At 35.1% G+C, this 21,691-nt stretch overlaps 1 protein-coding gene across 3 annotated transcripts; it reads left to right on the forward strand.

The window, feature by feature from the left end:
* Positions 1-875: 875 nt before the first annotated feature.
* LOC149577100 (deSI-like protein At4g17486) lies at positions 876-21,448 on the forward strand. Of its 3 annotated transcripts, none has more exons than XM_089822175.1 (5): positions 876-1,808; positions 5,697-5,955; positions 6,446-6,513; positions 17,883-18,216; positions 21,036-21,448. In XM_089822175.1, the coding sequence occupies exons 1-4, from the start codon at positions 1,674-1,676 to the stop codon at positions 18,174-18,176; spliced, it is 756 nt and encodes a 251-aa protein (XP_089678301.1). In that variant the 5' UTR covers positions 876-1,673; the 3' UTR covers positions 18,177-18,216; positions 21,036-21,448. The 3 variants fall into 3 exon arrangements, with proteins under 3 accessions (XP_089678301.1, XP_089678308.1, XP_089678315.1); XM_089822189.1 differs by having other exon boundaries at positions 1,067-1,808; positions 17,883-18,108; XM_089822182.1 differs by lacking the exon at positions 21,036-21,448 and having other exon boundaries at positions 1,048-1,808; positions 17,883-18,269.
* The last annotated feature ends 243 nt before the right edge of the window (positions 21,449-21,691 follow it).

The following is a 21,691-nucleotide window of genomic DNA, read 5'->3' on the forward strand; positions in this document are numbered from 1 at the left end:
TATAAATGAACCTTTCCTTTGCTTTCCTAACATTAACAAAATAATAAAGAAAAAAGTAAAGTTGTGAACAACATCAAACCAAACCCAATGGAAGGTCCAATGCTTATTAGCCCATTCAATAAACATTTCCTAATAAGAGCCCTTTTGGTTGTGGGCATAGGAATCGAGAATAGGAATGCAATATTGGGAATAAGAATGGCTATTCCAATAACTATTTTTTGGAATGGGTATAAGCTCATTCTAGAAGCAAAATGAGAATATGTATTCCTATTCCCTATTCCAATTGACAAACCAAACGGAAAATAGAAGATGTATTCCAAATTTTCTATTCCTATTCCAACAACCAAATGGGCCTTTAAGAAGTTTTCTCCACAAAATGTCATATTTTGCAAGTTTGGAGCGGTTGAAATGGAATGACATTTTCTCTTAGAATGTGAGGCATATGACAACATCCGATCTCTCTACGATGTCATCTTGAAGGTGGACAACATGCTTAGCTTATTTGAAGGGGACACGATAAAGTAGACAGCTGTTTTTTTGGTTAAGATCCATATCAAAAGATTATAAAATGGAAAAGAATTTAGAAATTACCTAGTGCGTTTGTTTTTCGGTCCCTTAGAGTGCTATGAACTTGTAGATGTCATTAAAAAAACATTCATTCATTCATTCATTCATTCAAGTGAAGTGTTGTATCCATGTGAGATAAAATAATGTAATATTTTAATTCTTCCTTCAAATAAGTATATTTTATGGCCAAATGGTACCATGAAATGCCTCTATTAGCGGAAAATTGCATGTGGTCTAACTCAATGAAGGACGAGCGAAATGACGTTTATACTTCTTACTTATTAGGTACTGATTGAACACACGAGGTCGCTTTACAAATGTAGTAATTACATACATGTGGTGCTCTCTTTATTCGAATGATTGCAAAGACCGCTAGAAATGATTCTTTCGGTTGGCCCACGCTTGCTTAATCGTTAGAGTGATGATGACAGCAGTGGGTCCTTTAAAGAAGTTATCAAAACTTTACCCTACAAAAATGCTGGCGCCCTTTCTTTTATCTTCATTCAAGACGTTGCAATTCATAATTTATGTGATTTGCGCTTTGCCATTTTGCCATTCCTCACCTCTGCCTGCAGCTGGAAGAGGTGAATTCACGTATATTTCGATCTTCTTTCTGTTGCTGGTTGTGGGTTCGAATCTCCTCGTATGATTGTAATTGGCCAACTTTATCTCCATTCAATTCGAGCGAAAACAGGTAGGATTTTTCTAATTGAGGCTCTTTCCAGCGGGTTTGCTCTGGAATGTTTTAGGGGAAGAGGGAGATCATTAATTAGGGTTATAAGGGTAACTAGCGTTGTAACGAGATAAAAAGGAGGACATTACTGTGTTTCGGATTTGGAGGAGAGCAGGACAAACTGGACACATTGGTTGTGCTTTAGTTTTGGAGGACTCGGCAGCGAAGTTTGGACGGATCGGACGGAGTGGTTTGTTTCCTGGCACTGGATCTGGCGAAGAACGGGGTGTTTTAATTGGTTGAGTTTAGCGGGGTTTAAATTTTTGCTGATTCTGGAGGATATTTTATTTGGACGTCGATTTGGAGAAGCAGAGGTGTGGTTCAAGAAAACAGGGAATACCTTGTTTCGAATAGGTCCTTTTTTAAGGAGAGGATGACAGAGGTCGTGCTTCATATCTACGATGTGACAAATAGCGCATCTGCCAAGACAAACAATGTCATCATGCAGTTGAACAAGATTATGAAGGATGGTGTTGGTCTTGGGGGCATCTTTCACAGTGCTGTGCAGGTAAGCTGCATTTTTCGCAACCTCTTGCTTTTATTGTTAGTGTGCCTTGTTAACCGAAAAGAAACATATATGAGTTAATTTGCTATGTAGGTTACCTGTTGAGTAGACGTCATTGATCAATATGAAATGTTAAGGTGGCTTTGAAGGTTATCCCGAGTGACACTTAAGTTTGATCAATGTGAGCCCTGTTTGGAAGCTCACAACGGAATTGGTTGCCAATACCTCATGTATTTTATCCTGTTCTTTGTCTAATACCCAAACTTCGGAGCATACTCGCTCTTGCCTATCCATCTGAATCTAAAGTACCTCTTCACACCTGCCGATGCTGGGAGAGTGGCTGCCCGACTTAGCTTCGGGCTCTTTTAGGCATAACAGCTTTCATATTTGCTGCATTCAAATCTATCCAATTCAATTTCATATTTTACTGATGGACATGATCCAGGTAGATTATGCGCTTCCTTCAGTCTTACTAGTCATTCTTGAACACCAATGAACATGACCATCTAAATAGTGAGCTGGCTTTCTGAATAGAATCTTGATCTAGCAGAGCTTGTAAATGTTTTCGCGTGTATTGTTTGTTCAACGAAAAGTATCTTTCACACTCAACAACCGCCAAATATATATAAAAAATTCAACCACCAAATATATAAAATATACATCCTATTTTTAACTCAAAAATTTAATGATGAATTGAGAAAGAACAACTGGAATTCTCCGAGGATCTCAGTTGTTTTTGCTTGTTCCTTAATAAAAAACAACTGAAACCCTCCCAAAATATAGAAGTGTATAGAGGAAATTTGAAAACTGTCCATCTTGAAAAAGTTTCTACAGTCAAAGTGAATTTGGATTGTGGTCTAGTCCCGAACTCCATTTGTTAATAGATTTATATATTCATTTATATTGTGTTTTACAATTTAGTTCTGAGTCCAGCATAATTTTGTTGTGAATGTATCTTTCTTTTCTATATCACATACTCTGGAGTCAGTGCATGAGGAATGATGAATAAATCTAAGATTACTGATTTTTCTACTGCAATTCACATTGTGCTATTGCTATCAGGATTCAATCGTGTAGTTTTTGAGTCATATTCATTGACCGGCAAACTACACAGATGAATCCTGATAGCAATATCACAATCTTTAATCACTCTTTGTTGTAGCAGCTGAATCCATGACCTAAGGGTTCCTATGTTGAGATGTATGAATTAATGTACACATTATTGGATCAATTAGAGCATATTCTAAGAGGGTTGAAAGCAAGCCATCTTCAAGGTATTTTTGCACTTACCTGATGTTTTCTGTATTCTCTTCGTTTTATATTCCTTGCATCTCAGAAGTTTTGACTATTAGATAAATTATACTTTTTATTCAAACATTCAGCTCAGTACTCATTTTTTCTTTTTAGAATATCCTTGTTTCCTTAAGAGATCTTCTAGGGTTTAATGGTATATTTTTTTGGCAGAATGGTCAAACTTCTGCAAAAAATCATAATATTCAAAATAAATGATGGGGTGTAAGTGTTGGACTAACCGCCAAAATTTCCCTTCGGGATTCGTGACATGGCTTAACCGCCTCCTATGTTCTATAAGTGTAGTGGTTGTATCGAACATTAAAAAGTCAATCTTTTGGTGCAACAGCAACTCTGGCTTGTAATAAATGGTATTAGAGCTTGGTCACAGGTTCAAATCTCCTCGGGTAATGCTGAGGGGGGGATTGTTGGACTAACCGCCAAAGTTCCCCTTCGGGATTTGTGACATGGCTTAACCACCTCCTGTGTTCTATAAGTCTAGTGGTTGTATCGGGCATTAAAAGGTCAATCTTTTGGTGCAATGACAACTCTAGCCTGTAACAGTAAGTACTCCATAATTTATTTACATTGCTTTAAGAAATAATTGCAATCGTAATCCAATATAATGAACACACAGATACATCTTCTATCCTTTGACAATTTAATCTCATAAGTACATTAATACATATATCATTAATACGTTAATGCAGAATTGTCAAACTTCTGCAAAAAATCATAACATTCAAAATAAATGAATAGGTGTAAGTACTCCATAATTTATTTACATTGCTTTAAGAAATAATTGCAATCATAATCCCCAATATAATGAACACACAGATACATCTTCTATCCATTGACAATTTAATCTCTTAAGTACACTAATACATATATCATCAAGAGTAGTACAACCATCCAATAGTATACATCAAAGACATAGGCCAATATGCCAACCTACTGCATTTGCAATAGTTGTCGAATACAGTGATACATACACATACACATACAATTGATGTTACTAATCCAAGTCAGAGGCAACTCCCTTCAAGTTCTTGCTATGTATGGGGAAGGTATATTGAACCTGCATAGTGAAGAAATCTTATCCTTCCCAACTATCCTTGCTTGAAGTGAACAAATGGATAATTCTAGAACACAAAGTACAAAGACAAGACTAGTGATTGTCTTTGTAGGTTATTTTTTTCTTTTCTACATGTAGTTATATAACTAAAACTATAAGCTATACAACTTGACGAGAGCATTCCACTTTGACAACAAATGTCAACCGCATTGAGAATATCTTGATTTTCACTATTTCTGATCCAAGATACTGTTCAAATAAACTATTAATTTTGAATCAGTGAGGTCCTATGCAGTGATAATGTATGCACACGTTTTAATAAGGCACACATAATTAATGAAGGTGCACAATTAAAGAGACACTGGTTAACAAGCAATGAAGATGCACAGGTTAGTCAACTTAAGGCAGTGGTCACCATAAGAGAGAGATACCACCTTTTAGAGGGAGGGGATCTATGGAAGAACATGACTTTTCCATTCCAAGGACGATCATCGAGGAAGATGATGATTGGCAATTGAGAAAAGAGATCTGCAATTCAGAATGCAGCCATATTTGGATCTTGTAAATGTTGTGGTACGCACGAGATTATGATCAATATGTATGATCAATTGAAGAGTTCCATTGATGGGGAAGGAGAAGGATAGGTTAAAAAACAAAAATAATAAATATATTAAAAAAACAAAAATAATCTATATATATATATATAAACTGCCTTTTGGCCCATGAGGGGCAAGAATATCCACCTCGATGATTCCAGCCCTTGGGGTGGCCTACTTTATTTGGGGGAACTCATGCCTACCACCTCTCCCTGATGAATTTCCCTCCATTCATGCAATACTTGTTTGTGAGAATTAGAATAGACAACTTATTTAACCAAAGAAGCATGATAAAGTTTATTAACATCTTGATAAGAAATATAAGAGAATATATTACTCCCCCGCCAACTCCCCCCTCCCCCATCTTCCCCCCCCCCCCCCCCCCCCAAAAAAAACAAAAAACAAAAAAAGTCACGCATCCACGTGCTGGGCTCTTGTACCCACATCTGCATCCGGATTTGAGCCGTTAACTTAGCCCTAGAGGATTGTGATTAGCTTCAGTAGTAACAGAGTTAGGCAACTACTGCCCTGTTGCAGTGAAGGTGCACGATGAGGACAAACGTTTCTTCCATATTGATTTCGACGAGTAGATCTGAGATTTGCCATTCTTTTCCTTGGATTAGATAATCCCATGTTTTTTGTGCAATCAAATTTATCTGGCGCTGTATGATCTTCAAATGTTTGGGCTTTGTAGATATGCATTCTCTTTTGGATATGAGTTGATATTAATAATTTTGTATGTATATGTGAACTTCTTTGCAGCATCAGAATTTACCAAATTTTTGGATTTGATCTATTTAAGTAGACGCTGAACATATTTCAGCAACACTTCTATTATTGCATCTGTGTGGAAAGCCAAGAGAATTCATAGATCTGTATATGGGTATGGGTGCATTCTAATTGATGAGTTCCCTTTTGTGTTTCTTGCAGATTTATGATCTGGAATGGTCCTTTGGATACTGTGAAAATGGAACTGGAGTTTTCAGTTGCCATCCTAAGCAAAACCCTATGTATACTTATCGTGAAAGCATAAGCCTCGGAAAAACTACTTTGTCAGCCCATTCAGTAAATCAAATTTTGACAAAGCTGAGCAGTGAATGGCCAGGCTATAACTATGATCTATTGTCAAAGAATTGTAACCATTTCTGTGACAAATTCTGTGAAGAACTGGGTGTACAAAAACTTCCAGGCAAGGCTGTTCACAAATCTTTCCATATATATTATATTCTTATGCATGCAAAATTGATAACTGCACAAGCGTTAACTAATAAAATTTATTCAAGCTATCCTATTACCATTATAGCTTTGGTGTATTTGTTATTACATCACAATTAATTTGAGTTATGTTTCAAGCAGTTCTGAATCATGTTTTAATCCATGTTCATATTCTTATAGGATTTCTGGACCTTGAGGGTACAGGGAAAAATTCTAAGCACTTGAAAAAGTGTCCCCTGCTAGTTTTATATGTTAAATTACAGGGAAAAATTCGAAGACCTAAAAATATATCTCCTGCAAGATATATATGTCAAATTACTCACGGGTCATCTTTGTACTACCTGAAATTAGTTTTGTAGTTGGTTATTGCCATAAAAGAATGTTCCTTTTTTGTGTGTTTTGTTCCACAATAACCATTACAATAGAGCATTGAGTGTTCACTGACCTGTTGTAGTGACGTGCAGCTTGGATTAACCGTTTTGCAAATGCGGGTGATGCTGCTATTGTGGTTGCTGAAAGTACTGCTGTAAGAGTAAGACCACTAAATCTTTCTGATGTGTTCAGATTCAGGCTGAATGTTTTGCATCTGTCATAATTCATTCAAAGAGAATATTGTATCTTGGCAGCAGAAAGTACACATGATGATAAATACTCATGAGGAGGTTGGGTACTCTATTTATTACTGTATAAATGCAAATAGGGACTTATTGATGTTATGCAATGAAGATTTATGTAGGTATCTTTTCTTATGATCCTAAGTAGGAACTTGAAGTTGAAATATACGTTTATTCTATGACACAAATTCTGTTGGAGTCAGTAGAGACACTTGAAATACTGAATTAAAAGCATATATATTAGATATTCATTAGCTTGGATTCCAGGACTGAGGGATGTCCATTTTGTGGCTTGTATAATTTGCATCCACTTTCTTCCTGTTGTTTCACATTTCTTTTGGTAGATTCCACGATGAAGGGGTATCCATTTTGTGACTTGTATAACATGCACCCACTTTATTCCTGTTTCATATTTCTTTTGGTTGTTTTAGACTGCAAGTAAACTATTACTTTACAGATGAAATGGTTATCATGACTTTGCAACCAGATCGAATAGCAGTGGGAACTTATTAAGTTTGTAAATATGTGAATTTCAGACATGCATGTTTAATCTCTCTTGGTCTTTTGGTATATTCCAAGACTGAGGGGTATCCACTTTGTGACTTGTATAACTTGCATCTTCTTTCTTCCTGTTGTTTCATATTTCTTTTTATTGTGTTACACTGCAAGAAAACTATTACTTTAGAAGATGAAATGGTTATCATGACATTGCAACCAGATTGAATAGCAGTGGGAACTTATTTGGTTTGTAAATATGTGAATTTCAGAAGTCATGTTTAATCTCTCTTGGTCATTGTTGGCAATTTAGTTGCATAAGAGGATTTGGTAGTGTTTTTACCTGAAATGATACCTTATTAAACCTGGTCTGACATTTCAGAACAATAATTGGTTTGACTTCTGAAGTTTATGACCTTGTTAACTTGAGATGAAACCTTTAGATAATGCTGGTTTCTTTCTAAGCCTAGATGCAAGAGTTGATCCAACTCAACATAGATTCAATTTAAAATTTATTCCTACTCTAATGCTTCATATAAAAACAATGTTTTTTTAATGGTTGTCTTAGTTAGTCTTTAGTTTGTTAGGTAGTTTCTATTTTTGTCTTTAGTTCACGATTGTTTCTTTTAGAAACATTGCCTTTGGAAATCTATATAAGGAGCTTTGACATTGATTTACCATAACATGGTATTAGAGGGGGTTAATGGGATTTCTTAAAATTTGGTGATTTTTTAAAGAAAAATTCGAGCCTCTTTTGATTTGGAATATTTTCCAGAAGTATGTTTTCTTGGAGGTATTTTATGAAAGTTTTGTGGTTCGTCTTTGAAGATTTTTGCTGAAAATCGTGAGCCTAGTCGAGGGTTCTGAGCATGTGATTTCTTGTTTTGAGCAAAAATCTTTGTTTTCAAAGGTTGCATGTATTTGCATGTGAGTGTATGTTCTTACATGTTGGTTGCATGTGCTGTTTTACCGTACAAAGTCTTGTGTTATTCCACATGGATGTTTCTTTGGTGGGTTTTAACTTTTCATAATTCTTCCCATTTAAATTTTTTTGATGGGTTGTCTTAAATTTTCATAAAAAAAATCTCTTTTGGGTTTATAATTTTTTTGTCAAAAATTATTTGGCAGATTTTTAATTTCTTCCTAAAAATAATTTGGTGGGTTTATAATTTTTTTCCTTAAAAAATGTTTAGTGGCTTTTTATTGTTTTTTCCTAAAAAAAAAGCTTTGTATTCTTTGAATTGTGCCTTGGATTCTGTTGCTTTGTTTTGATCAATTTTCACCTAAAGTTGTTGAAGTAAGATTTTTTGCAGTCTATTTTGGGGCCTCATGCTGATATTTAAAGTTTGGAGGGTGTGCAGACTTTTCCTCAAAATCGTGCTAGTTGTTCTTGGTGTTTGTCTCTATCTCCATGGAAGAGAAACTTCCATTATCCAACATTAGGTTGGATGTTTTGTGATGTTTTTTTGTTTAGATGTTTTGTTGATTCTAGGAGGGTTAGTGATAGATTCATCCCAATGGAAGAGTCAGTGGCAAGCTCTTGTCCCTTTTTGCAAAGCTTTTTGAAGAAGGGTGCACCCTTCTCTATTCTTTTTTGGACGAAAATTTGGCTTTATGGTTATTAGTGTTTTGTAGATCTGGGGAGAGTCTCAACATCAACAAAATGTTTTGAAGATTTTTTGACCAAAAGGCAGTAGCTAGATGATGATCATTAAGGGAGGGTATTAGAATATTATAATGTTTCTTTAATCGTCATCTTAGTCTTTAGTTTGTTAGGCAGTTTCTATTTTTGTCTTTAGTTCACGATTGTTTCTTTTAGAAAAATTGTCTTTGTAAATCTTTATAAGGTGCTTTTGTCTTCTCTATTTAATAACAACATCGATTTACCATAACATTTCACAGTAAAAAGAGAAAAGGAAGATAACAAATAAGGAAAATTTATTATGCACCAAGACATAGATGAGTTCTAAATCAGAATAGCATTGTATCTTTTGGAAAATTGCAAACACTAACACAAGTTTATTTTACTGTAATGCCCTATTTGTGAAATAGGATATACTTTTCATAATAATAATAAAATTAGAATATAAATAAATAAATAAGTAGATAAATAATAATAAAGTATAATATATAATAATTTTTAAAATTTTGTGTAGTGTGTAAAAAGGGATATAGATGAAAATATAGGAGGAATACCAAGGTTCCACTACAAGGGAAATCTGATTACCACAAAAGTAAGCACTAACTTGTGATCTTCTCAATATGATAGTCTCTTAGGTTTTGTTCCTCTTTTCCCTAAGAGAAGAAATTATAATGTAATGAAATACGATGAAATGACAAAGGGAGAGATATGCTTACCAAGATACAAACCTGAAAATAGGCCGTTAGACTGAATCAAAAACAAAATCCAAGTTAGATCTAGATTTTGAAGACTCTAATTTGCAAACACTGTAAATCTAGATGTCTCAAGTAAAGGTCGATCTAGAGGGTCAAGGCCAAGACAGCGAGGGTAACGCAGGAGTCGACTTGGACCCTAGAAGTCGATTTGGATCTGCTCAGCACCAATTTTCTAAAATCCAAAATTCCAATAGAAAGTGAAACCCTAGCTTCTCAACCCCAGTTGCAACTTCAAAACCTGTACATAAATTTGGCTTCTTGGTCATTAGCATTTTGTAGATCTAGGAAGGGTTTCAAGAGTTGTAGAATGTTTTGATGAATTTGTGACCAAAAGACAGTAGTTAGATGATGACCATTGAGGGAGGGTATTAGAATATTATAATGTTTCTTTAATGGTCATCTTAGTCTCCAATTTGCTAGGTAGTTTCTGTTTTTGTCTTCTGTTTACGATTGTTTCTTTTAAAAAATTCGTCTTTGGAAATCTATATAAGGAGCTTTCATCTCCTCTATTTAATAACAATATCAATTTACCAGTACAGTTCCTAGTAAAAAGATAGAAGATGATAGAAAAGGAAAGTTGGTGATGCACCAAGACTTGGTTGAGTTCTCCTAAGTCATCGTAGCATGGTACCTTATGAAAAAGTGCAAACACTAACACCAGTATATTTCACAGCAATGTCCCCTTTGCGAAATAGGATATATGTTTTAATAGCAATAAGAAAATTAAAATATAAATATAAAAATAACTAAGTAGATAAATAACAATAAAATATAATATGATAAAAAATTCTTATATTGTGTAATGTGTAAAACGGGATATTCACTCAATTATAGGAGGATTACCAAGGCTCCACTACAAGGGGAATGTGATTAGCACAAAAGAAAGCACTAATGCTTGATCTTCTCAATGCAGTGGTCTCTTAGGTTTTGTTCCTTCTTTTCGCTAAGAAAAATAATCGTAATGTCTTGAGTAAAGGCCTATTTGGAGGGTTATGCCAGAGATGGAGAGGGTAAAGGCTGAAGTCCAACCTAGACCTAGAAAGTTGACTTGGACTTGCTTTGTACCAATTTTTTGAAATTTGAAGCTTTGACAGAAAGTGAAGCCCTAGCTTTGCAATCCCAAAATCTAAAACTCTAAAACTTGTATTAGCACACAAAAAAAGGGGCTTTTATTGGGGGGGAGGGGCTTGCCTCAGTTAGGCTCTGGTTGAGAAATCAACCTTAAATTGAAATAGATATAAATGAAGGAATGCTAACATGTAGTAGAAGTAAATGTAACAATGTAGAATATCATAGCAAGGTTGATGCAATTATGTTTGATATGTTATCAAATGTATTAATGCAATAGCCTTGACTCTACACAAAAAACAAAAGGAAATAATGTAAGATAAAACCTTCTGTATGTGGATGCTTGCAAGTTTGCCTGAATGATGGATTGAAGAACTTCAATGCATGACGATGGATCTCCTCTTTGATGGTCAAACTCCACTATCTCCAATGAAGAAAGAAGCTAGATCTAGGAGAAGAATTGCATGATGGATGATGGATATGAATGCCTTAATTGCTTGCTTGAAAACTCCTTGAATGCACTTGCCTGATTGCTGGAGCGTGGATTACTTATAGAACTTGTGTATTAGCAAATGAAGTGAGAAGGCCTCCTTTTATACTTAGAAATCATTATTTATTCTATGGGCCAAATCAAGGTTAGTGATAACTATTTTTGAATTTGTGGGTTTTTCTTGTATGTGGAGTGGGCATAATGGAGATGATATTAGTGGCATTGATGATATCGTGGTGGTTGCATCAATTTTCGTTGCTATTTTTGGCTGTATGGTTATAGAGACCTGCAACATTAATCATTCTCTCACTGTTTGGTTTGAAGTTTGTAGCTGCGATAGAGATCTTTATCTCTGATTTTATGAGATAAAAATATGGTTGTTATGACCGTTATGGTCATCATCAGCTGAAAGAAATATTTGTGATTATATATAAGTTTATATTATGTGAAAAGACATGTGTCATATGTCATGCGTATGGAAATGTGAAGTGTTGTATATGTGGAAATATGAAAGGTCTTATTTTTGGGGACTCAAAGAGATCGTCATGTGAAAGATGAAGAGGCTTATGCAATCTATTTATGTGATTGCTTGGTATATTGTAAATCAATCAAGTGGAAAGCCATGTACTTGAATATTTTATGATCAATAAAAGACATTGTAGCTGGGGTGGCTGGGTTTTTCTCTTCCATTGTAAGGGTTTTCCCAGGATAAATGTATTGAGTGTTTTGTGTATTGTTTATGCTCTTTTATTGCTGTTTATCTCAATGTTTGGGCTGAAACATTAACAGTTTGGGCATTCCATTTTGGTACTCATAGGTTACTCCCTTTTTCGTGAGGATTTCTTTTGTGTAGTATTATGGTGTGTAAAACTGGCAAGATTGAGTAGGGTCATCGAAGCCATGTATTTTAATAGACTTGCGTAAGTGAAAAAGATGTAGTATGAAATGAGTCAGTGCATTTGTTTGTTGAGTGGGATGATATTATTGGTATCAAGGATGACTAGGTGGTATTAAGGCATAAAGCAACATATACATTAAAAGCTGCATAGTGTTAATGCTCTTGGGTAGAGCCTGTAAAATCAATGGATTGTAATTTTTTGTTGTTGCACATTTTTTTAAAGAGGATTGAAGGAGTTGTGTGTTACTGTTTATATATTGCAGAGATTAAAGGAGCTGGTAGTTACTCATATATTGCTGAGTATGTTATTCTGATATATAATGTATTTTTGAGTTGGTTCTTCGAGGAGGGTATCCTCTATGAGTTGGTGCTCACTTGTGTAATTTGGGTTGTGCCCTTTTTAGTTAGTAAAATCTATTGACCGTGGTTTTTTACTTGCAAGGGTTTTCCACGTGAAATTTGGTGTTCTCCTTGTTGATGTTTGCTCTCTCAATTTTATATCTTTGTTTATGTTGTCTCATATGTTTAAAAGTTTAAAATACAGATTCACCCTCCTCCCTCAGTCTTTTCTGTTTGTTCGTCATGGAAAACTGCAAAAGTCTGAAAGACGGATTTTTTTTGAAAAAGTTTTTAGAGAAATGCAAAGGTATTAGACTTTTTGTGGAGGGAATGATTGAGATGACAAGTTTGATGGGGATGGACAGACCAAAAAGTATGTGAGAGATTGGAAAAACTTGAACAAATTATGGTAAAGAATAAAGAAGTGTCCTTTGGGCCTGAGGTACAAACAAAAGAAAGTACTTGAACAAGGAATGGCCAAAGCAAGGAACATAGTGGGAAATGCTAGGTTATTAGGATCGGACTCAAATAGGTATGGTTTATGAGAAACATTGATAGTTTGGAAGGTCGGAAAACTCAAACACTTAGTTGATTTTGGAGGGATAGAAGCGAGGAATTGTGATTGCTAGAGAAGACACGAAGGTTTGAAAAATGCCAAGGAAAATGCTAGACTTAGAATTTTTTGGGTTTTTTCCTTTCTTAGAGATTGAGGGGACCTATTAAGGATATTTTGCACTGATTGTAAATGAAGAGTTAAAAGAGGTATGAAATTGTAACATTCAGCGACTTTGGCAAGATGATTGCCTCCTAATCATAGATCTGGTAACCTTTTCAATTTATTGGACTTGAAGTAATTAAAGAACCCTTTCAAACAGCCTAAGAGGTAAACTGAAAAATGCCTCGAACATGAGGTCAACATGTGCAAGTTGCACTTGGAGGCAAGAAAGATAACTAGAGTCAGACATTCGCTTGATCCAAATGAAGAGTTTGCAACAACACTTCTTTGTAATAAAAACTATTGTAATGTGTACTTGATTTGAAAATCAATCTTTAAAACTTTATTTGACTGGGATTGGCAACCCTTCTCCATTAAGCCTTAAAGTTTGGAAAGTATTTTCTTAGTTGCAGTTGGTTATGAATCTATGATGTATAGTTTTCATAAGGCATCAAACTTTGTATGCCTCCCACCTTTTTCGCTCTCTTCATCTTACTCTAAAACCTAATCACCCTCCTTGAAGGTCTTGTCATTTGTTCTTATTAAAAGTTCTCTTGGTGTGAGATTGATAAGCTTCAAGGGTTTTTCGTAGCTTTACTTCTTTCTTCCAACAATATCAACTTAGCTAGCCTCCCTATTATTACATCATTTTCTAGCATCTCCAGCTGCTGTGCAAGTTCAAGGGCAGGGAATTTAGTGATAGAGGAAGTCTTCTCTCCCATAGACACAGCGTAAAGGGGGAGTTTCTAGTGGCTCTCTTTGGAGTAATCCTGTCAGCTTAGAGAGCTGTCTTCAGCTTCATACACCAAGACCTTTGTTTATCTTCCATTGTTTTTTTGATTATTTAATTCATTTTGATCAAATTCTTGTTGGTGGTCTTGGTCAAACCAATAACTTGGTGGTAATAATTTTTCAAAGTCTTCATATGGATACTATAGTGTATAGCTAGTGTACTAAACTGAGTACCCACAAAATGTGATATCCCCATTCCAAGATAGGATTTAATAATAAATAAATAATGATATAATCTTATTAATAAATAATAATAAAGGATAAAATAATCATTAAAAATAATATTAAAATATAATATAGATATATAAAATAAACCAAATAACATTAATCAACATTATAAATCAATGATAATTCTATGAAAGAATGCTTATCAACTGTTAATGTTGGCTTAAGAGAAAGGTCTACTAAGCAACAATGAGTCATTAGTAATTGTTAGGAGGTCTAATAATATCTACCATTATTATGAATATAATGTAGTGTTATGAATGAGTAGATATGTCTTCCCAAATACAACTATTCGGCCAGTGAAATATATAATGGAAACTGATCTTATTCGATGGGGATCACCGGGGGAAGAGTATTGGGAGGATAAGAAAAGCAATTACAGCAGAATAGATAATTAGAAGTAGCGATCAGTAAACATATTAGAGACATCACTTCAAGATCCCGTAGCAGAGTTTAAGACAGGAGTTTATTGGTATATACAAACAAAATAGGAGCAGCAAAAAACATCATAGCAATTCACAGTCAGCACTAAATAGAAAGTGCATGGAAATAGTGACTCAAAAAGTGAAGGAAACTTAGGAAGTATGGTATGTTAAATCTCATTTTCCAGCAGCATTAGACCCCCATGGGATGAGTGTGTAATACGATCTCACTCATTGAATACAGAAAATGATGAGAATGACAGTGCTTCATTCATTAGATGCAGTTAAGGAAAATAGAACATAAGAAGAGGAAATAAAAAAAATATAATTGTACTCTTCAAGGAAGAGATAAAGAAATATGAAACAATAATAAGGAAAACACGATCAACTAATCACTTCTGGTATTTATCAACAGTCACTATATGAGATTTAACTTCATGTTAATTAGAAAATAATCACCAATCACAGGGAGAATGTAATTAGACCAAGAGGGGTAGGGGGCATATACTATAGTAGGGCTCAATTCTAGAACTATTTTGGTTGGCAGGAGCCCCTACTATTTATTCTCTTATTCTAGCAGGCGCCCTCTGCATGCACCGGGAGGTTTTTTTGAATGAACTAATTAATGGCAGGATGAGTTGGGAAGGGTAGATGCCATTTGTGGATGGATAAAGTTCTTATTCTAGCAGGCACCCATAGAATAGTAGGCCCTACTATTCGATCAAATTGACTTGTTACCAAGAGGCGCATCAATAATGAGGAGTCATGCCATCCCATCACTCTGCCAAGGAGATATAAAACATTATTAAGAATGCTTCCAAACATACCATGGGGCAAGTTGAATCAGGAGTCACAAAGCAGCAGTATTATTAGTACACTGTAAAGAATATAAATTCAAGGATATTCAGTCTGTTATAAGGCAAAGTACAGATTATATTATTTCTTAATATGTATGTATAGATAACTGCACTTCCTGTCAATGGTGGAATAGGTATAATTAATATCTACATACATATTCAGGATATATTTAAACTAAAGAATTATAAATTGCATATAGAAATTATTTCCCTAATCTTATTATTATTTGACTTATGGAGGGAAGTTTGTGATGTTACCAAGAATGGGCTTGTATAAAGTCCAAGCAATGGATTTTTGTCCCAAAGTAGGGTGGGGATCAGCGACCCTGAGTGCCTTGAGGGAATCGTACCGAGAAAGCCTTAAGGGCGTTATCTGTAAACTTTGAGGGAATCCATTGCAACTTGGTGTCTAGGCAGCTTGGATAACATCTACTCCTTCCGTCTTTGAGCTGAATTAGTAATAAGGTTGGATATGAGTGTTAAAGACAACTTAAATCTAAACCCTAATCAAGAAAAATAAGATAAATTAAGGTCAGTCCTGATGAGGGACATTACACAAACACTTTGGCATTGTTTGTAATAATGGTAAAATTGTGATATTTCTATTTGGATTCAATGGCATAGTTTTGGAGTCAAACTCATTGATCCATCTTTCATGAGTAGCGGTTCACAAGAATTCATTCTCACGAGAATGAATGGAACACTTAGCACTCATTGCATCTAGGTAATGCAAAAGTGGTTCACAAGAACCCATTTCTCATGAGAATGAATGGAACACTTAGCGCTCATTGCATCTAGGTAATGCATAGGAGACATCCTTCTTTGATGAATATTTTCCAAATGGGTATCTCTCAACACTTGAGATTGTGTCAACTATAGAGGGCTTGAAGAAAGAAGTTATCTTGAAGACACCCTTGAGGGAGATTGGTTGTTTAATGTGAACGTGTAAATGCCTTATGGTATGATTTATTTGCAGACCATGAGCTGAAACATGATAGGCTATACCTTCTCAGTATATGCAAGGTCCAAAAAGCCTATACCAAATTACAATGCCAAAACTTGTTTTACCTTTAAAGAATTGTGTTAAAGAGTCTAAGAGACACACATGGAAGCAATATCCTTTAATTGTACCTAAGATACATGGTGCTTGAAGAAAGAACAAAGCATATTCATTTTGAGAAATGCAATTGAGCTGCAAGTTTTTGATTGGCAAGTAAAATAAACTCCCAAACAAGTGCATGTTACTATGGTGACAAATTCTATAGAATCAAAAAAGAGCCTGAAGTAACAAAGAGTCCTAATTTTGGTTAAATGGGAGATTATTGAACCAAGCAAATGTATCTAATTGTATATGCAAATAATCACAAAAATACAGATTGATTTCTATTTGGCATTAGAAATGTTAGTCTTTTGGAACCTAGCATGATGGAGGACGATAATCTTTCGAATGGCTACAACCTACATGTGTATACATGTTGTGTACTGTCATGCAAATAAATGCTATGATAGTCAGATTTGTTTTATTTGGTATGTTACTGAGCTGACTAGTTGTATTTGTGTCAACCTATGTTACCAGGTTCGCATCCTGAGCCCTCAAACTGGGTTCAGGTTTGGGTTCGTGCTGGGGGTGCATGCCCAGCACTGTGGGTGCATGCCCGGCACAAACTCGGGCACGCCAATTACTCTAGTGAACCCGTGAGAACCCGTGGTCATATGCGGCCGCTGAAAATCCCAATAGATGATTGATGAACATTCAAATTGAATCATGTTTCATGAACTACATTTCCATTTTGTAATTCAATGTAATGATTTTCATTAGAATTGTGAACTTAGATCAATGATCAAGTATTTAAATTTTTAATGTATATCTTTGGCATTTGGCATTGATCAAATGATCAAGTATCATACTATGAAATTGTTTAGTTTTACAATTCTGTATATTTCTCTAAATTTTCTGTATATAAAGTGCAGACACACACACTCTTCACCCAAACCCCTAAAATTTTTTTATGTACCCACATACTGGTTTCTTGTATCTGAACTCATCTGGAACCTGAAGCGGTAATGTAGTTGTCAACATACAATCCACAAGCACAAAGAAGCAACAGAGTAAGAATAGTTCCTGGAGTTGCATAATTTTTACTCACATCAATAAATATATCTTGTAACCCTTTGTTGCCCATTGTAAACAAATTGAAAATTCTAACATTGAGGTAATCTTGATAAATCTCAACATTGGAGTAATCCATGGTCAAAGGTTGTCTTGGGAGGTTGTTGCGGCCAACCTTTTGGTTAAAATGTATGAAATAATTATACTCTACATTGTTTATTTTGCATTTAAAATTACTTTATATGTCAGATGGATTAATAATATGGTTAGATTACTGTCACTGTATATCAATTCTTACTTCTCCATTACTTATAATAGTTAAAGAACATCCTTGTCTGAACAATATTTTTTATTCTATTTTATGGTTCAAACCTCACCACAAAGAAAATTATATTTTGGCTATTAGTTATACGTCATTTAACATTTCTGTCAGAACAAAAGTTCAAATAAGGCTGTTGACTAGAATTGATTTTTTGCAGTTAAGGCAAGCAAAAGCTGAAATTGTATCTGCAAGCAGAGTTGCATATCGCTTTCTTCTTGGAAGCCCATCTACATCAGTTGCTGAGGACCAAGGATCTGTTCAAGGTGTAAGATCTGCCAATGGAGGCAATAGCATGTTCCAGGCCTCTTGGCTAAAAAATCTAGCCAGTTTGAAAAATTCTGTAGTAGCTTCACAAAATGCACCTACTCGTGATCAGGTTCAAGGTGAGGTATCAAAGAACAGTGCTGGTTTATCCCGAAGGGGTAGCAGTTCATTTAGTGATTCAGTGTGATTTTCACCATGGCACTCATATGCAGCAGAACTTTCATAAGGTTGTAACTTTGTTTATATTTAATCTTGAGTAGTATCTGGAGTTTGGACTTAATATTTACTTGTTAGTTGCAACTTTTGAGCATTGCAATTTAATTAAGAATCAGCAAATCTTATTCTTTATCTGATTTTTTCTTTCCATTTTCTATATCCACCGACTAGTTCTCTACTACATAAAATAGTGAGCACAGTTGCTTAAGGAATACTAGAAATTTTTTTTTTAGCCTTATTAATTACTGTGATGAGCTACTACATGTATTCCTTGTCGTAGTTGTAATTTTATGAGTGCCTTGAGGTTTCACTGTTTCAGATAGTTACTCTTACTCATGTCAAAGTTTCCAGATTATTGAATGTAATTAGCCAATTACTGAATTTGATAATCAACTATTCCTGCATTAGGTTGTTTGGGTTGCAATCTGAGCTTTGAGGAATTAACAGGCTCTGCAACTCCTTTTTCTCGATTTTATTTTCTCCTAGACTCACCCAGGAAATTTGATTAATGCAAAAACCCTGGAAGAAAAATGTTGGCATCTTTTGAAGCATAATCTTGTAGCTTAGTTGGCATCTGGACATAAGAACGTGTGGAGGAATAAAGAGGAGGGTCTGGTATACTATTATCATTTTCCTAAGGCTACTCAATATTGAACAAGATATTGAAAACTTAAGCAAATGGTTTACTAGTTGAAAGGTGCAAATGCAAGATTTGAGAAACTTGATCTTCACATATTTGCTGCCAAGATATGGCTTACTTTTGATTAGCTTATAAACGCCATACATATTTTGCCATAGGGCATTGCTGGAAGTCCTTGGGATGAACAAGAGAGTTAATGGGAATTGCTTGGATGTCTCAGGATTCCTGACACCCCCAAGCTGTCTCCAGCGAGATGTCTTGGAAATGTTCCCTCCTTGAGTAAGATATCCTGGAAACATCCCTGGGTTTGGAGCAGAGGTTGTGAGGCGATGGGGAGAAGTTGAAAGGTGCAGATGCAAGATTTGAGAAACTTGATCTTCACATATTTGCTGCCAAGATACGGCTTACTTTTGATTAGCTTATAAACGCCATACATATTCTGCCATAGGGCATTGCTGGAAGTCCTTGGGATGAACAAGAAAGTTAATGGGAATTGCTTGGATGTCTCAGGATTCCTGACACCCCCAAGCTGTCTCCAGCGAGATGTCTTGGAAATGTTCCCTCCTTGAGTAAGATATCCTGGAAACATCCCTGGGTTTGGAGTGGAGGTTGTGAGGCAATGGGAAGACGTCCTCCCCCAAGTCCCTATGACCTGGAAATAGGGGGATTTTTTGGTGGGGGTGTGAGGGGATGTTTCCCCGTGGAACACTGGATTATGTTTTAGGACAATAGAAGTAGAAATATAATTTGACAAATGTTTTAGTAGCTTAACGAAGGTGGAAAATATAAGTTAAAGAAAAAGGATATCTGGATCGACCTCAAAAAAGGCAGGGTTTTATAGTCATCAAATTATATGGGAGCTGAAGAGGTAAATCCTTCTGGCTTTCTAATGGAGACCTGTGTTTAAATCCTTTGGACATGTTGCTATAAATAATAAATATACAAATGTTAAATGCTTAATGGATAAGCTATGGTGGCATAGCCTAAGAAATACCTGAAGAAGTACTTAATTGATAAGCTTATGGTGGCATAAGCTTAATTAAATGGAAGAAATACCTCTTGGTTGTAGTGTCTAAAGCCTGATCCCCTGGGGGCATGCAATGAGCTTTCGCTAAAAGATTTAGGTCTCCCAAAGAATGGACCAAAGATTAACAAGATTACTTGAGATTAAAAGCACCACCACTCCCAAACACCCAGTTTGATATAATTACTATCCTAAGCTGAAGGAAGCTTGCCATCCTCAATCTCTTTAATGTCTGGAGATTGTCAGGGCATCACCTGCATGTCAAAAAATTGTAAGTTAAAAGAAAAGTCTAAACCTCTGTTACAGATTTTCTTTTGGAAATTCTCAGATCTGAGTATGGTTTGTCTTATCTGGGCTGCAGTATGGATCCCTTTTGCAGTCATCCAGTGTTTATCAGCTGCCAATTTTTTATTTATTTTTGGCTGATTGCTATATTTATAATTGTTGAAATAACAGTGATTGTAGTAAATACTGTTGCAATTTCTTTGTTTGCTGATTCCCATGGAGTCTATTTTTTATCATTCCATGTTGTTTAGGGCACCACTGTTTAAGGCAAATAAATACTTTCACTGTTTAACACTGGCTACGGGTGCATACAAGTTGCCCCTTAGCCACTGGCATTGTTTAGGTGTACCAGTGGGAGTGCATTTTGAAGAAAGTCCCTTTCAAGTTTATTATGCTATTATAAATTATAACCACATCCTATTAACATTTATTCTGCTTTCTTGCAGTCTTTTTGTAGTGTTGTGGTCCATTCTGGTGTCTTGTTTAATGGTACCTCATATATGATCATAAATTGCTACCATCTCGTCTTTTTCATTTTGTATGTTTTTATGAAAAAGAAAATGATATTTACTGCAATATTTGTGGTCTGTACAATTTTCTTCACCCAAATGATGGTTTGACAAGTTTCATTTACTTGGAAATGCGCCATTAAGCAACCTTTTTACATGCTCAAGTTGTTAATGTTGTTTTTATGTGCAATTACAGAGAACAAAGGCATGAGAGAAGTCAATAATATGTAACTAACATAATCTTTATAAGAAATAACTTCTAGAAGTTCTTGTGCAAACCTTACAGAAATGAAAGCAGTGTAGTCTATTGTATGTATCATTGCGTCAAGATAAGTCAGCTGTTATATTGACTATTTTAGTTTACTTTTGCAGTTGAAATCTTGTAAAACAAACAGTAGACTAGCCGTGATTGTTGCCTACTGGGTGCTTTTTGGGGGTGCTTCTGGATGAAGGGACAATTGAAGGTTTAATTGTAACTTGAAGGTTTAATTGTAACTGGAGACACAAATGTAAGCTTGTAAGTTATTACCCTGGTAATTAATGTTCAGGATTTGTCAATCAATAGATTTCTGATTCATTTTGGAGGGTGTCTCTTTTTACCTTTTCCCTGAGATGTTACAAGTATACCTTTTGTGTGGATAGGTATTATTAAGATTGTACATTGTCATAATTCACACATGGCCATGATTTGCCAAATTTATTCCTTATAACTGTAATCATTAATAGAAATTCTTCGTAGTTGCTTGTAGAAATATCAAAATTTATAAGATTGTATATTGTCATAATTCACACATGGCCATGATTTGCCAAATTGGTTCCTTATAACTGTAATCATTAATAGAAATTCCTCGTAGTTGCTTGTAGAAATATCAAAATTCACATGTTTTGATTCATCTTATTTGATTAAGATTTTGCACAGTTACATGGGCAGAGTTGTTTTAATGGAAAATCTCCTTTGCCCTTTAGGAAATTGTATTGTGAATTTGGTTGTCAATATTTTTCTTTTTGTGTGTTTTTAAAAGAAATAT

Source organism: Cupressus sempervirens, chromosome 1 (assembly GCF_028749045.1).
Source record: "Cupressus sempervirens isolate cs-2001-9-10 chromosome 1, ASM2874904v1, whole genome shotgun sequence".
NCBI classification, from domain to species: domain Eukaryota; kingdom Viridiplantae; phylum Streptophyta; class Pinopsida; order Cupressales; family Cupressaceae; genus Cupressus; species Cupressus sempervirens.